At 35.7% G+C, this 16,921-nt stretch overlaps 3 protein-coding genes across 3 annotated transcripts in view; all 3 read left to right on the top strand.

The window, feature by feature from the left end:
- Nucleotides 1-1,465: 1,465 nt before the first annotated feature.
- Nucleotides 1,466-6,158, top strand: LOC103509765 (histidine decarboxylase-like). Its single transcript, XM_017444307.1, has 5 exons — nt 1,466-1,555; nt 4,236-4,370; nt 4,901-5,044; nt 5,721-5,787; nt 5,992-6,158. Exons 1-5 carry the CDS (start codon nt 1,466-1,468, stop codon nt 6,156-6,158), a joined length of 603 nt encoding a protein of 200 aa, XP_017299796.1.
- A 444-nt stretch (nt 6,159-6,602) lies between these two features.
- LOC113467697 lies at nt 6,603-8,072 on the top strand. Its single transcript, XM_026824032.1, has 4 exons — nt 6,603-6,642; nt 6,991-7,104; nt 7,359-7,570; nt 8,055-8,072. The coding sequence occupies exons 1-4, from the start codon at nt 6,603-6,605 to the stop codon at nt 8,070-8,072; spliced, it is 384 nt and encodes a 127-aa protein (XP_026679833.1).
- A 3,761-nt stretch (nt 8,073-11,833) lies between these two features.
- LOC103509762 (B-cell receptor CD22-like) overlaps nt 11,834-16,921 on the top strand; it is a 60,068-nt gene continuing 54,980 nt past the window's right edge. Inside the window, exon 1 of the mRNA XM_026824031.1 lies at nt 11,834-12,053. Coding sequence (XP_026679832.1) covers nt 11,927-12,053 — 127 coding nt within the window. The 5' untranslated portion in view covers nt 11,834-11,926. The remainder of the gene's footprint in view (nt 12,054-16,921) is intronic.

Genomic DNA, 16,921 nt, shown 5'->3' with positions numbered 1-16,921 from the left:
ATAAAGCCCAGAGAAAAGCAACAGAAATTGTGCAGCACCTCGACACAGTGTTTCATAAAGTTTCAGTTTTGTTATAATGGATGTAGTCTTTATTTTTATCCCCTATAATGTCCTTTTTTTATGGAAATAGGTCTGCTTAAATATTCAGCCTATGATATGGTTATGGTCCGCGCATAGAAGAGCGTCTGTTCTTTATTGCTGGATTTTTTCCCTCTCCCGAAAGTTAGGTCAAAGTTCGAATTCTGTGAGCCTTTTGATTCTCGTGGGTTTGACGCTACCTATAACTTTTGCTGGAAAACGCAGGCAGATACGAGTAGGAAGGTACATGAATTGAGTTTTTGATGTTTGTGAAAATGTGAAGGAAATAGGTCTCTCCCAAAATTTAGGTGTAAGGGCAAACGTCCCTAAAGGTAAGCTTCTATGAAACTTCCTAAACTTAATATCAATCTCATTAGAAATTTGGCACCCCATTCAAGTATACCTATAACTTTTGCTGGAAAACGCAGGCAGATACGAGTAGGAAGGTACATGAATTGAGTTTTTGATGTTTGTGAAAATGTGAAGGACATAGGTCTCTCCCAAAATTTAGGTGTAAGGGCAAACATCCCTAAAGGTAAGCTTCTATGAATCTTCCTAAACTTAATATCAATCTCATTAGAAATTTGGCACCCCATTCAAGTGCTTCATCCGAAGAGAGACAGGCAACGTTTAGAGGGTAAGTAATATGTACCAATAGTTTGGACTTGTGTTTCTTACAAAATCTTGGGTTTAAAATTTCGATCAGCCTAGGACGCGTTTCGTTCTCATCGGAAGTCATCAGCTAGGCATACCTTTCACTCAGGTGATGGTTAATAGTTCTGTGGTGGAAATTTTGGTAAAATGAGAACTCGTATAATTATGAAAACTAATGGGCGTCACAAATTTTTGCATCTGCACTCCGGAAATTCCGGTTTTGATTCCCGACAGAAACAAAGATTTTCGGATCTGTACTAGGGTTTAGGGAAGCACTCAATATGCCAGTAGTACCAAAACTCATACCTAACCAGGGAGAAACTTCGAAGCAGGAAAATGATTTGAGAAATTCGGATGTGGGATTTTACTACCTGAGGCATTTTGCAGAACTAGTAAACACAGAGGAAAATAGATAAAATATCTACCAACATCTAGTGCAAGTCATTAAATACAACTTTAATTGTAAGACTGGATGTATATAAAGGTACCAATCTAAAAGAAATAAAAATAAATACTATTAAAGAAATCAACTTTTTCTAGTAAACACAGAGGAAAATAGATAAAATATCTACCAACATCTAGTGCAAGTCATTAAATACAACTTTAATTGTAAGACTGGATGTACATAAAGGTACCAATCTAAAAGAAATAGAAATAAATACTATTAAAGAAATCAACTTTTCTTCAACTCTATTGTAATGGCTTTCAGATAACTCACTGGCAATCACCCTACATGCACGCGTACTTCCCAGCTCTGAATTCCTACCCTTCTCTTCTTGGTGATATGTTGTCCGATGCCATCAACTGTCTCGGATTTACATGGGTGAGAACGGAGTATCTACGTAGCTCACAATCCTTATGCGAATAGTAGCGGACTATTCTCTATCCTAATTGCGTTAAAAATAATCTGAATTTTAAAATGTCTAATCCCGGTTCCGGTCAGGTTTGAAAATAAAATGATCACAATCAAGATCCAGCCAATACTACCTATACAAACTACATAATCATGTTTTAGTAAGTATAGAAAAGTATGCATTTTTACAAAGTGTTTTTAGATTTGAAAGTTCTTGTTTCCCAAATGAGCGTGGAATTTAAGGACATCAAAATCGCCGATGCAACAACGCGAACGTGACTTGTGACGTGCTTATTGATATTAATGCTGCTTGTTCTACCACCAATAGTAAACATCATGCTGTTGAGAAGACTACTCATTACAAACCTACCTCACCGTTTCAAAAAGTTATTGGTAAGTTATCGTCAAAGATTAAATCCCATAATGTAGTTGTCACGGAGGCTGATAAAGGCAATAGTATTGTCATCTTGGATCGTGATAAATATTCATCAAAAGTTCTTGATTTTGTTAGTAAAGAAAATGCCACACCTACTAAAGATCCTACTCCCTCTTTGGACAAAGAACTTCGTAAATTCCTTAACCATGAGGGGACTGAACTTTTCCAGTTTCCTGCTAAGCTAGTCAACAAAAACCCACACGCCCCTAGACTACATACAATCTTATTCATAATTTGGGAGAACAACTTAGTGATTTGAGATTTCAGATATCCATTGTTATTAGCAATATCATAGATAATATCAATTTTTTATTTAGTTAATTTTTTATTTTAAAAATGCTTACTGTTAACCCAGTTTATGTTATGTAGATAAAGGTATCGACAGGTATTGTACTTCTTCTTCCCATACTGTTGAATATTCAGATGGGATTGAAAATGAAACCTTTGTTTAGGATCTCATCTATAATACCCATCATTTCCTGAAGCAGACCGTATATAGTATTGTTTTGTCATTGATTGATACTTCTCCATTGCCACGTATACGTACTGTCATATTTCCATTTACCCTGTGTGTATTCAATACTGAGTGTGTAAATCTCCTGAATCTCCCTATCTCATCTATAATACCCATCATTTCCTGAAGCAGGCCGTATATAGTATTGTTTTGTCATTGATTGATACTTCTCCATTGCCACGTATAGGTACGTACTGTCATATTTCCATTTACCCTGTGTGTATTCAATACTGTCCCTGAGTGTGTAAATTCCCTGAATCTCCCTATTCATTATGATCCTTATTACCCTTATTTATGAGGCTCCCATCAGTTAAGCCATTGCTTCTTGTGCATTTTTCATGGAGGGAGCAGAGAGCACTTTCAGATTCCCCTGCATATAAATTTTCAATTAGGAAAACAGTAACAACTCATTTCTATTCTCCAGCAGTCTTATTTAAGCTTTTAGCTTCTCTACCTTCACCTTTCGGTTCGAATTTTTCTTTTTTCTTCCTTACTCGACCTTTATTCGTTTCGACTTTTAAACAGCTCCTAATGGCCCCATGGATGAACAGTAACAACTCATTTCTATTCTCCAGCAGTCTTATTTAAGCTTTTAGCTTCTCTACCTTCACCTTTCGGTTCGAATTTTTCTTTTCTCTTCCTTACTCGACCTTTATTCGTTTCGACTTTTAAACAGCTCCTAATGGCCCCATGGATATTCTCCTTTTCCTTTTCTTCTCAATTTCTCTTAATCTCTTTGGATATGGACGGTATGTTACATTGTGTTTTCTCTGTTTCCAACCGAGTCTGAAATAGCTCCCGGATACCTAGGTATCTAATACATATTGGATTGAAATTGAATGTAGATTAACGGCTGGATCGTTTCAGTTTGCTCGTGATAAGATTTTATTATTGACACCATGTGAAGTTTCATCAGTTATCACTAATAGACCTGACATGTGACCAAGTTTTCATATGGTAGAAAATGTCCTAAGTACAATTAACATTATTATATTTTGTTTAGTTTGAGATAATGGTCAAGTACGATATCATACATATTTCTAGACATGGTCTTCACTTGACTGGAGTGGATTATGGACTGCCCTATCTGATAGACGTTAAAAAACAAGACTAAAAAGTAAAAGAACAGACGAGTTGATATATTTCGACCATTACTATGGCCATCTTCAGAACAACTAAATAAAAAATTACAAAAATTTGAAAATTCGCGCTAAGACTACACAAACGCTACTAGCGGTGAAAATTAAAACTAGAAAAGACAAGAATGGGGCTGTTAAACAAAATTTGTAGGAAAATTAATGATAAGATACAAAGGAGATTATGGAATAAAATTGAGTTGAGTGCAAGGAGAGCAGGGAGGTCAAAGAAATGGGAAGAACTCACAAAGGAAAAGGAAATCAGATATAAAAAGAAGGGATAAAGAAAATAAAAAGGAAGAAAGAGAGACCAAACTAATAAAGAAAGAAATTATATAAAAGGAATTAATAAAGAAAAATAAAAAGGAAGGGAGAGAAATAAGGAAGAAAGAGAGGAAATTAATTAAGAAAGAAATAATATAAAAGGTAGGAATAAAGAAGAGTAAAAAGAAAGGAAGGACGAAAGAAATTCTCAGCTGTCATTTATCAATACTATTAATTTTATGTATTTTCTTAGTGGTAATCTTTGGATTCTTGAGACCGCCAAATTTCATCACGTTTCAGACAACTGCAAGTGAATCCACCCTCATCTGCCTCCTAGCTGGAAGGACTGAAGCCATAAGGAAATATCAGCAAAGCCATCCAGAACTGGAACATGCTGAAATCAACAGTCGTCTAGTAGCATACTGCTCTGACCAGGTAAGAAGTTTGAAATGTATGAGTCCAGCCACTCACTATTAGGTAGATCTGACAGGTAGGTACACCTGATCAGGTCCGCCTGTCAGGTTTACCTCATAGTGAGTGGCTGGCCTTAGTGAAACAATTCCGGAAGCATTTTCCTAAATAATACCGTTAAGTGCCGCTTGCGGAACAAAATTCTTTTCCAGAGATATCTTAAAATCTTTCTCATTTCCCCAAAGATGACATAAAAGAGTTAATTATCTTTTTAATCGTGCAACCACGGCTATAAGCCATGTTTTCTCCGGAGCCATTACTTGATGAGTTGATGCTCTTTAGGTGTAGGAATTCTCCTTAGACAAAGAGTTAAAGCTATCATAAGAAGTTAAAAACTAAAATAATCTGGACAGCTTATCCTCAATGACAGGTATGCCTTGATTATCACTAACCATCCCAAATCGGTCAGCAGCACTTAACTCTTTCTAGTCACCAAGTCACCTTTCCATTTACCAACCAAACCCAACGTTGCTTAACTCCCCGTTTGATTCCAGGCTCATTCATCTGTGGAGAAGGCAGGGCTGATTGGTTTGGTCAAGATGAGATACATTGAGAGCGACGATAAGCTGAGTTTGCGGGGAGATAAACTAATTGAGGCCATCGAAAGAGACAAGAAGAAACATTTGATACCATTCTTTGTGAGTACCAACCTATCTTCTTTGTAATCGAAATTTGTGCTTTTTGTAGTGGGAAATATTCACACGGAAAGTTTTGCTCTAAGACAGAAAGACAGACACAACATTTTCACTTTCAAAATGCTCTGTGTACATAAAGGACACGGAGGGAGAAGATATTGTTTCTGGGAGTCCAAGGGGGTTTTGAACATATCACAATCCTTCCAAGACCGCGAGACGGGTATCATGCCTATCTTAAGGAACCATAAAGCTAGCAAACAAGTGGGAAAACACACAAGTAAAGACTATGGGCTATAAATCACTTCCTTTGGAGTCAGAGGGAACCCTAAAGCGTATACATATTTCCTAGCACTTTTCGATGTCCTATACTTTGTACAGGTTCTCTGTAGGTCTGTATTCCTTTGATCGATGAAGCATTTATTTGATAATGTAAGTAAGTGGTGAAGTACAATAAAATCGCGTATAATATCTCTAGTAGCGCGGTCAAACTTTCTTGACTTGGTGGGGCGGAGCGCTACCGCGCTCCTTAATTACAATAACCTACAAATTAATAATACTTTATTTAGATTGCCAACGTAGTTTCTTCTTGCTCATCTTTTATCGTACATTTATACTGTCAAATTTTGCTTTGGCGGTTTATTTGAGTGACTACCTAGTGCATTTATCTCGTTTATTTCAGGTCTGTGGCACTCTAGGCACAACAGGAGCTTGTGCGTTTGATAATTTGGAGGAATTGGGACCGATATGTAAGTAGAGGACAAAACTGCATCTAGTATTCCTCATAATTAGAGTATTGTGAGAAAAAAGTGCCTCATAAGTGGTAGGTTATAGGTTCAAATCCCCTACCGGGATATGGAAAAATATGAAAATGGGCACTGAATTTTTTGACAAATCATTTAATCACATAAAAGAAAACTTTTTTTTTGCCAAAAATGTTTGTTGAATTACAGGTGAAAAAGAAGGCCTCTGGTTGCATGTGGACGCAGCCTATGCAGGTTCTTCCTTTATTTGTCCCGAGTTCAGGAAGTGGCTGGCTGGTGTGGAGTATGCCAACTCTATTGCGTTTAATCCTAGCAAGTGGCTCATGGTCCATTTCGATTGCACAGCCATGTGGTAAGAATTATTAAAAAAGAAAGTAATAAATTAAGAAAGTATAATCTTACAATATTATTGTTGATCTTCCTCTGATTCGATCATTTTATGTCACTGCTGACTGCTGGGGCAGTTTTCTAGGATTCTAGGTTATACAATAAATCGCTTTTACCTATAACTGTTACTATTAGGGCTAGGAAAGAGGAAAAAGCAGATATTATTTTCACAGAAAAAAAGAGGAAATAGGTATATCTACATATATTTAATTTAGATTATACATTTTTGGTTGTTCTGAAGATGGCCATAGTAATGGTCGAAATATATCACCTCGTCTGTCCTTTTATCCTTTTAGTTGTTTTTTAACGTCTATCAGATAGGGGACAGTCCATAATCCACTCCAGTCAAGTGAAGACCATGTCTAGAAATATGTACATTATTATATTTTAACAAAAATAAATAAATTATAATAATGTTAATTTGTGGAAACATTTGGTGGAGGCCGTACGTAGGTGTTTTGAAATTGAGGATTTATTTCCAACTAAAGGTCATCGGGGCTCATTATTTGGCATCGTGCTATGTATCGCCATGATGTAGATTAATTTGATATCTTCTTGCTTTTGACTTTCAAAATTTCGCCTACGTAGGTATAATAATATTCAATCAGATTTCACCAATTTGTCTGAAATCCCACGCAAAAAGTAAGTCGTGTAAGTAGGTAGATCAAAATAAATACATATTAAAAACTGTTGAAAACATAATTTGAAATTTGGAGTCCAAATTCTACATAGGTATTTATAGATTGACAAAGCTGCTTTTTGTATATAAAACTTTACCTGCTTCTTTTCTTTCTGTTACAGTTCCCCCGGAGCGACCTGAAATTTTCGATTTTCGAAACAAAGACAAGCAGCATCGGAAGATTGAGCCGTTCAATGAGGGTCAGGAGTTGAAACTGCAGTGCCAAGTCATTGGAGGTAAGGGCTTTATTTAGTTTATTTTACCAAAATTAAACTAAATATTTATTTATTTTACAACTTACGGCTTTCAAAGCCATTTATTGTTACAATATAGTAAGAGTACAGATCATAAATAAGGACTAAAAAATACGGCTGCATCCGAATTCCGCAAAAAATGATCTTTTTTGAACCTTTTTGTAAGCGGGACATCCGAATTCCGCAATATCCATAAAAATGTGACTTATACCCTACATTTTCTTGAAATTTTTCAGGACGTCCCCAGCCAAAAGTGGTGTGGTTTCTCGAAAGCCAGCTGATAGAAGGCCGCACCGAAGTGTACGACAATATGGTGAAGAATGTCATCACCATTGATCCAGTAGCCAGACATCATCTGCACAGTCGTCTGGCCTGTAATGCCTCCAATACGAATCTCATTACAGCGTCCATCCGACAAATCACGCTGGATGTTAACTGTAAGTACCTTGTAATTGTAAATGTAATATTTTATTGGACATTAACAAGCATGTAGGTAATATTGATATAGATACAAAGAGTTTCGAGAAATAGGTGCAGATATGCAGATAAAGAAAGAAATTAGTTTAACTGAGCAGAAGGAAATACTTAGGTAAGATCCCCTATTAAAAAAAAAAAAAAAAAAAAAAAAAACATGTATTCTGTATGTAAATTAAAAAATCTTTATTTATTTAAACGAAAAACACTTATATGAGAACATAGAAAAAGTATAGGTACCTACGATCACACAGACAAATACGAAAAAAAAATACATTGATTTTGCTAGAAATTTGAAAGACATATCTTTTACATGAGTTACTCGATCATATCAGTTGCACCAAGATTTATTTGTGAAAGTTTCTTTTTTATGATACCTAACCGTACTACCCCCAGAAAGTTGCTCATTTGTGAAAGTTCTTTTTGTATTCTACCTAACCATATATTATTATCCCCAGAAAGTTGCTCATTTGTGAAAGTTCTTTTTTATGCTACCTAACCGTATTATCCCCAAAAATTTGCTCATTTGTGAAAGTCCTTTTTTATGCTACCTAACCGTATTATCCCCAAAAATTTGCTCATTTGTGAAAGTTCTTTCTGTATGCTATCTAACCGTATTACCCCCAGAAGGCCAGAAGGTTGCTCATTTGTGAAAGTTCTTTTTATATGCTACCTAACCGTTTTACCAAGGCCTGATGTACTAAGGCCTAGATATCTACATAGGCAAGCATTGAGGCCACTGAGATAGAAATCATACTAGGTATCTACCTATCTAATAGGTACCTGTTTGTTGATTTTTTCTTTTTTGCGGAATTCGGATGTATACCCAAGGGTCATTTTGCGGAATTCGGATGTGTTTTTTTACTACCTGAGACATGTTGATAATTAAAGCACAACCCTGACACAAAGTTGTGACTTTGCCGAGAAATGAATTGCTCATCCTTGAGGGGGATTTAACCATTTAACTGATGAAGTCATATTAGATTTTATACTGCCTCGCCTTATTGGCAAGGATTTCAACCAGCAGTCCGTCTCTCCAATAGGATCCATAACCCTGAGTGACGCTTAAAGGTGTGTCCACACTAGTCGACCGGCCGTCGGTCGATATCGACTGAATCGTCCACACTGCCTCGACAACATAGATTCGCCTCGTCGATCGACGACCGGTCGACTCTTTGGACATTATCAACAAGTTTCCATTTATTATTTTTAGTCCGTCCTTCCTTTATTATTACAATAGTAATGAAAAGGTATAAGGGACGGACTATTGTATTCGCTTCGGTGTCGTCTGTCTGTCTGTCGGTCTGTGCCCATAGAAGGACTTATCCAAACCTGGTCGACCTATATATCAAATTAAAGGTCCTTTTACCAGGAACACGAAAATGGTGGTGCAAATTTTTACTTCAGTCGTTAATTTAAGACCGGTTTTAGCGTCATCTATGTTAAGCTACGCCGAGCAAGGCCAATAAATGGATGGGTGACTTGAAGTTAATTGAGTAATTGTGGATTTTTTTTTTTCACATTTTCTCACACAAATGAGCTCTGATCTTGAAATTTGTCGCGCCGACCTATGAACTCAAAGCGAGAAAGTTTTAGATAACACTTCAGTCGTTAATTTAAGACCGGTTTTAGCGTCACCTATGTTAAGCTACGCCGAGCAAGGCCAATAAATGGATGGGTGACTTAAACCTTATATTGGGAATAAAGGGAGAACGGCTCTAGTCTTGATTTTAAATCATTACATGAAAGTAAAATCAAATCAAGAATAATAATAAACTGAATATTAAACAAATAAAAAAAAAAAAAAAAAAAAAAAAAAATGTAAATTAAAAAATCTTTATTTATTTAAACGAAAAACATTATTTATATGAGAACATAGAAAAGTATAGGTACCTACGATCACACAGACAAATACGAAAAAAATTACATTGATTTTGCTAGAAATTTGAAAGACATATCTTTTACATAAGTTACTCGATCATATCAGTTGCATCAAGATTTATTTGTGAAAGTTCCTTTTTTATGACACCTAACCGTACTACCCCCAGAAAGTTGCTCATTTGTGAAAGTTCTTTTTTTATGCTACCTAACCGTATTATCCCCAAAAATTTGCTCATTTGTGAAAGTTCTTTCTGTATGCTACCTAAATGGTATAGCCATCCGTAAAAGCGGAGCTAGTGCCACGGATGGGGATGGACATATCTGATAGTCCGATAGTGATTCTTGGATAGTAGGTACATAAGTACTGATTTTCTTTAATCACGATCGAATAAACTACGGGCTAAAAAATTCCCGGAGGGACGGACCCAGCTTGTTATATCATAACAACATCAGAACATACAACATTCGAATAAATGGTATAGCCATCCGTAAAAGCAGAGCTAGTGCCAAGGATGGGGATGGACATATCTTAATGATAGTCCGATAGTGATTCTTGGATTACTGGAACTAGGAGTATCTGCCCCTGACTATAATTTTATTCTCGAGTTGGTGTATCCAGTTATAAAACGTTTTATAGCAAATGTTTTACTCTATCCTTCTCAAGGCCTTTTAAAAGTCATGATTCTCTCGGTACACATTATACCTACGTATATTCCTAGAAGAATTCCATTTAAAAGGGCTTCGCTCACAAGTCCCTATTCCCTAGGACGATAAAGTGTAATATTCGCAGACTCTCTGCAGAACACAAGGCTGGCAAAACTTGTCTCTGCCATTATACTATGCAAGAGAGAGAGAGAGAGAGAGAGAGAGAGAGAGAGCTCTCTGCAGAACACAAGGCTGGCAAAACTTGTCTCTGCCATTATACTATGCAAGAGAGAGAGAGAGAGAGAGAGAGAGAGAGAGAGAGAGAGAGCAAATAATATTGTATTATTATTCAGGAGAGAAAGAAAGCAGACTGGTTGCTTTGAAAAATATTCAAACTTTTAGACTCCGGGAAAATAATGGCAGAAACTTTATTAAAAAAATGTAAAGCTTTAAAATAAATCAAGTGAGAATCTGGTCCAGGGCCGTATCCGGTTGAAGGTGGAAGGATAACGTTTTATGCCTCGGCTGGGATCGAACCACGCCCATATTCATAGGGAGGTCGTTTCATGAATATAAGAAGTAACGATTTCTTTGAAAGCATGAGAGGATTCTTCCTCTGAGAAATCGACATTTGACGGATATTAAGCTTCCCAAGATTCGGATCTTGCCCAAGGATCAACCCAGCTATTCATAGCTTCACAGCTGGGATCCGTGATATCGTATCTTAATGCCAACATACCTCCTCAGGGTAAAGGAGACACGGTCATAATTATTTATGCTACGTATACAATGGAACTTTTGCCGTACTTTTCCTTTTCATTCCTTCGCTTACCACGTAAATTTGTTAAACACCTACCTGCCCGCAATGAAAGTTCACATTTACCAATTCAATTCTAAAATTCAAAGTTCAATTCCTACTTCAGTGGGTGGTAGACCACTAGAAATGGCTGTTTAGTTCTGAAAACAAATTCTCCTTTGATACATTCTCTTACCTTTGACTCAAGTTTCGACTAAGTGCATTGTCCCACGGAAGCAAGAATGAAACAAAGTTGAAGCTTAATCCTTTATGTTAACCTAAAGTTTTATCAAGCTAAACTTCTTTTTCCAAGTTAACTTCTTTTTGTTTTCTAAAGTAGTAATAGTAGATAATACAGTAGTAATACCCACTTAGTTGAACGGGAATAACTTTTATTAAACAGACTTAGAGACACGATAATATTCTACCTGTAATATTGTCATGCATATATAAAAGTGCTTTCTTTTATGGGGAAAATTTTGTGCATATACATAGTTGTGCTTGTGTTTTCTTCAACTGTTGTGTAGTCTTGTATGTTGGGTATTTGACTGTAAGTTATGTTAGAATGTTTATTTATTACCTATGAATATTTTTTTGACATGACTCTATCAAGATTTTGCCAAATTTAATGTCAAGAAGTCCAACAATGTAAAACTGGTCTCTGGGACACAGACCTGTTCTGTGTATATTAGGCCTCATATAAATCCTAGCCTGATAAGACGGTATCTATAGGTCTAACAACATAAAGGCTGACTGTTACTGTATAGGATATTTACTTGTAAGTAAACTTATGTACTTATGGGTAAATCAGAGCTATCCAACATGTGTATAGTGAAATATCTCGTTCCTTTATTAGATTATTAGTATTAGGTTGCAAAATAGATCATTCACAAAAAATGTGACTTATACCCTACATTTTCTTGAAATTTTTCAGGACGTCCCCAGCCAAAAGTGGTGTGGTTTCTCGAAAGCCAGCTGATAGAAGGCCGCACCGAAGTGTACGACAATATGGTGAAGAATGTCATCACCATTGATCCAGTAGCCAGACATCATCTGCACAGTCGTCTGGCCTGTAATGCCTCCAATACGAATCTCATTACAGCGTCCATCCGACAAATCACGCTGGATGTTAACTGTAAGTACCTTGTAATTGTAAATGTAATATTTTATTGGACATTAACAAGCATGTAGGTAATATTGATATAGATACAAAGAGTTTCGAGAAATAGGTGCAGATATGCAGATAAAGAAAGAAATTAGTTTAACTGAGCAGAAGGAAATACTTAGGTAAGATCCCACGCATTTATGTCAAAAAAAAAAAAAAAAAAAAAAAAAAAAAAAAGAAAAAAAAAAAACGAAGATGACGACGAGGAAGAATTTTAGGAACAGGAGAAAACACAAGGATGAGAAAGAAGGATGAGGTCTAAAATCTAAAGTGGACTTTTATGCAAATACAGAAATATCTCCTTTTCCATTCGTCCCCAAAGGAGAAAGGATTTTCCCTGTATTTCTGGTTTAATTACCTAAGATGTATACAAGAGATACGACAACCTGGGTAGAAAAAAATGTATAACGAACGTTAATTTGCACTAATCTGGATTAACATGAAACTAATGGGCGAGATGTTCTTTGAAAAATTCCATCTGTTATTCTGTGTGTATACGGGTGTACGGTGGAAATTGTACTCCGAAGGATTGGATAGAAAGTTTTCCCATTTCTACTGCCCTACGGACGTACTTAATTTGTTTAGCATGTTTGTAATGTTCTTCCTACAAGTAGGGTATGTTTTGAATGTATGTACTCGCTTATATTTTTCTCTGTTTAGGTATCTCTGTTTAGGTACCCACACATCAAACTGGTACCTACTTATTTTAGAGATTCATCTGGAAAACATTCCAGGTAGAACTACCTTAATCCCACTTTTCTCTCGCGTCTTTCCCTTCATACCTTACCCTTAACCAACCGATTCCTTGTTCTGTTCCTGGGGTAAAATCCCCCCCCCCCCAGTTACCATAGTTCTGCCGCATTGTTCACTTGGAGAGTTGGGGAGTTTTAGAATTCCCAGGGCAACTCAAGAGCCTTTGTTTTAAGTTATGATACTCCAAATCAAAAGTCAATTTCATTTTCATGAAACCAGGACCCCTTTTCAGAGAAAGATTGTAAGGGATACAAAAATTAATGAATTTTCTTAAGCGACTACAGGAGATAAAAAATTCCCACGCTGCAATTCAAAACGAACTTTGTGCCAATGAAAATCTATCAAAAATGCAAGTTGTAATAATTAGACAACTATCTATCAAGATTTTTCTTGGTCTTAAGAAAAGGCGATGAGGGATGATGTAGATTTCTAAATATAGAACCTAACATAACGGGTTGTGATACAATACAAACATATTGGTTTCTTCATTTTGGAGCATTATTTCAACAACTTTGAAACCTATCATAATGCTGTCAAGTACCAACTACAAAAATTCCCACGCTGCATCAAATCTATCAAAAGATGCAAGTTGTAATAATTAGACAACTATCTATCAAGATTTTTCTTGGTCTTAAGAAAAGGCGATGAGGGATGATGTAGATTTCTAAATATAGAACCTAACATAACGGGTTGTGATACAATACAAACATATTGGTTTCTTCATTTTGGAGCATTATTTCAACAACTTTGAAACCTATCATAATGCTGTCAAGTACCAACCACGACTCGATGCTTCCCACAGTCATTGGAATTACCGCATTACCGATGATCATCGTCGAGTCACCGAAGTCCATGGACACACCATGATTACCAACTACATACATATACTTACTACCAAGTGCCTAGATGAGCTAAATCATGACGAGAGAAAAGTGCTTTGAAAATCACAACCCATACTTTCTAGTATGCATACTTTCACCAATGTGTACCTACCTTGTATGCATAATAAATTATAAACATGTCATTCATATTACCTTCAACATTTATGTTCCACTTCTCGAGAACTTTTCCTCAAGTTCTACAACTTTACAGCCCTACAGAAACTTATACAAATTAAAACTTTTGTAGACTTTTTGCAAAAATAAAATATGTTTCAAGATTTCCTCTCTTAAAAGTGAATTAATTAAAGTTTCTAGTCATTGGGGGATATAAAAAAACTGAGAACATGCGAAATTTTGAACTGAAAGTTGAAGTAAAATCAGTGTAAAGTTTCTAGTCATTGGGGGATATAAAAAAACTGAGAACATGCGAAATTTTGAACTGAAAGTTGAAGTAAAATCAGTGAAAGTTTCTAGTCATTGGGGGATATAAAAAAACTGAGAACATGCGAAATTTTGAACTGAAAGTTGAAGTAAAATCAGTGTTTTTTTTTGTTATTTTTTCGTTCTTGCGAGTGTATTTCTTCGAAAATTTTGCTAAAGTGAGCTTTTTCTCGTTTCCTTATTTTATTTCTCTCTTCTTTTATTTATTCAAGAGATTTTAGATCTATACTGAGTGACTTGTTGAAATAACGAAGTGAGTTCTGACTAGACGACTTTCCATCATTTACTAAGCTTGTACTTATACTTGGTTATTGAAGTATGTCTGTTTGTTCCATAATAATTCTTGAACGGTTAAGCCTTTGAAATTTCATAGGAACCTTCATCACCAGTTTTCCTCTTTTTCCACGTTCTTTGGAATTGAAACAACATTGACCCACCACCCTTTTACAGATTGGCGGATAAAAATGCAAACACTTTGGTTTTTTCAAATTTTAAACTTGGGGATGCAATTTGCAATAACTTGGGGGATAGTAAAATCAAAGAGCTTGCCATATTTTTCATTCATTCATTTATTTATTATTCTTTTGTGCAGCGAAAAAATAATGCAACTCAACACAATATATTTCGCATAAAGGGAACACAAGTTTGAGAGCGGAGTTACCGCTTTGGGCACAAATGTTATGTCAAAACTCGAGCTGCATATAGCCACAGTATGGTTTTGTAGGATCCGTCATTAGATCCCTGGAGCCTGGAGTTAAGCTACATACATTTGAGCATAACGAGTGACTGTTCTAGCCACTCAATATCAGGTAGACCTTATAGCTATATCTGATCCGGTGTACCTGTCAGGTCTACCATAGTGGGAAAGGTTAGAAGAATAAGAAGCTAATATAGAAGATTTATTGCTAGAAAAATATAAAACCGAGGACATAGACTTTACTCCCTGGTGTTTATATATGAATGCTGGAACTGAAATTGAAAACAAAACAATGCCTCCATATCCCAACATTTAATAAATACAACCGGAATACCAACCTAGGTCGAGGAGACCCCGTAGGCGATGACGTCATAATTCATGACTCCCGCTTCGTTTGTTTGTGCGCAAGCGTTTCTGCGCATTTTGACGTGAAATCTGACGGCACAACTCTTTGAACTTTTTCATTAGAACGGCAATTAAAAATTGAATTTTCGACCCTAAAAGTTATTTTTTCGGAGTTTTGACCTCAGATTTGGATTTTTCACAACTTTTTACGTAGGAATCGACCTTTCATTAAAAAATATTTTCCCAATTACAACTCCTCCATTATTCTCAATAATTATTTCACTTTTATTTTAATTCATTCTATTAGAGTTTTCCTCTTGAATCCCGGACACTCCGGACAGTCATAGAAGTCAAGAAAACTACTCATCCACACGTGTATAAATAATTTGCACAAAAATTCATTAGAAATAAAAATGAGTATTCTCAGAAAATCTGCTGGTATCGTCTCTAACTGTAACCTTCATCTTTTCACGCCTTGTCTTCCTTTGCTTTTGTTAAAAGGTTTTGAAATTTTGACTGATGACTTCAAAAACAAAGTTAGCACTTACTTTGAAAAAATAATTAGTCCAAAGTTTTTTTCCCTCTTTGAAAAATAGAATCTACCTTCTTGGAAATATTCTTTTCGAAAGTTTGTTCTAAAGAAAATGTGTTTTCTAAAAAAAGGAGAAAGAAAAGTACATTTTTTAACCCGATTACTGGAATATGACAGGTTTCCTTTAGCACTGGAGTGTTTGCACGAGAGCATGCTATTTACAATTCCTTTACAACTTACAAAGTTCATCAAGAGCTTTGGTGTCAAAACAACCTTCACAGAAAAGTTTTTTGGCCGAAGCGAAAAAAAGAAAGGAACAATCGCACTTCTGTGGCTTATTTTTAAACTACGACAACCAACCAATTTGAAGGGCGAAGGGTTTCTCTGTACTTACATACTTACTTAGCAATAAGAATTAGATTAATACTTTAAAGACTGGTAAAGAAATACATACTATGATGCATAAAAACATCTAGGTACCTACTATGATCCAAAAAACTGCAGCTTCTAGAAAAATCCAATGCCGTTTTATTCCAGCCCTAGCTCCTTTTTAACCGATTCTGCCCGCTACAACCCAAATATTCGTAGCTTTATTTCCCTCTCCGGTATTCGAACCCGGTAAACTTCGGCACTGTAGCCAAGGATCCCAAGGTTACATAAAACAATTTACAAAGGAAATTTTTTATCGTTCATCTTGCACAGACACAATGGTGTTTTTAAAGCGTCATATATCACACTACTATTAAATACAATAAGTAAATACAATGTCGCTGTAATAAACTAATACCACCAGTGTCATATTTACTTTACGTATTACGATGGAAAAAAGTTCAGATCTAGGTATACAGGATGGAAGAGTTATTTTTAAAACAGCAAAGTTTATGATTTTTTTCATGGCGGCTCCTTCAAAAGTTTTTGAAACGTGGCCATTTTTATGAGAACATTAAATTTAAGGGCACAATATTCAACTTACGAGTAAACTAATTTTACCGATACATAATATTATGGAGAACTACCTATGTGGAATCATCCAACTTTTTCTTGAAGACCATAAGTAAAATAAGAAACATTGTTTGAGTATTTTTTATTTTATACTATTTATTTAGCTATAGTTTCCCATTTTTAGTCCGTCCTTCCTTTATTATTACAATAGTAATAAAAAAGGTATAAGGGACGGACTATTGTATTT

The sequence above is a fragment of the Diaphorina citri genome, unplaced genomic scaffold, assembly GCF_000475195.1.
Source record: "Diaphorina citri unplaced genomic scaffold, Diaci psyllid genome assembly version 1.1 scaffold527, whole genome shotgun sequence".
Taxonomy (NCBI): Eukaryota; Metazoa; Arthropoda; class Insecta; order Hemiptera; family Psyllidae; genus Diaphorina; species Diaphorina citri.
This window is presented reverse-complemented; position numbering and strand designations above follow the sequence as displayed.

Excerpts from the sequence above, each read along its gene's own strand:
- LOC103509765 (XM_017444307.1), top strand. The coding sequence starts at position 1,466 with ATGCACGCGTACTTCCCAGCTCTGAATTCCTACCCTTCTCTTCTTGGT. Across the intron at positions 1,556-4,235 it reads ACTGTCTCGGATTTACATGG|ACAACTGCAAGTGAATCCAC; the intron begins GTGAGAACGGAG and ends ATCACGTTTCAG. Across the intron at positions 5,788-5,991 it reads GGAGGAATTGGGACCGATAT|GTGAAAAAGAAGGCCTCTGG; the intron begins GTAAGTAGAGGA and ends GTTGAATTACAG.
- LOC113467697 (XM_026824032.1), top strand. The coding sequence starts at position 6,603 with ATGTTAATTTGTGGAAACATTTGGTGGAGGCCGTACGTAG. Across the intron at positions 6,643-6,990 it reads TTGGTGGAGGCCGTACGTAG|TTCCCCCGGAGCGACCTGAA; the intron begins GTGTTTTGAAAT and ends TTTCTGTTACAG. Across the intron at positions 7,105-7,358 it reads GCAGTGCCAAGTCATTGGAG|GACGTCCCCAGCCAAAAGTG; the intron begins GTAAGGGCTTTA and ends GAAATTTTTCAG.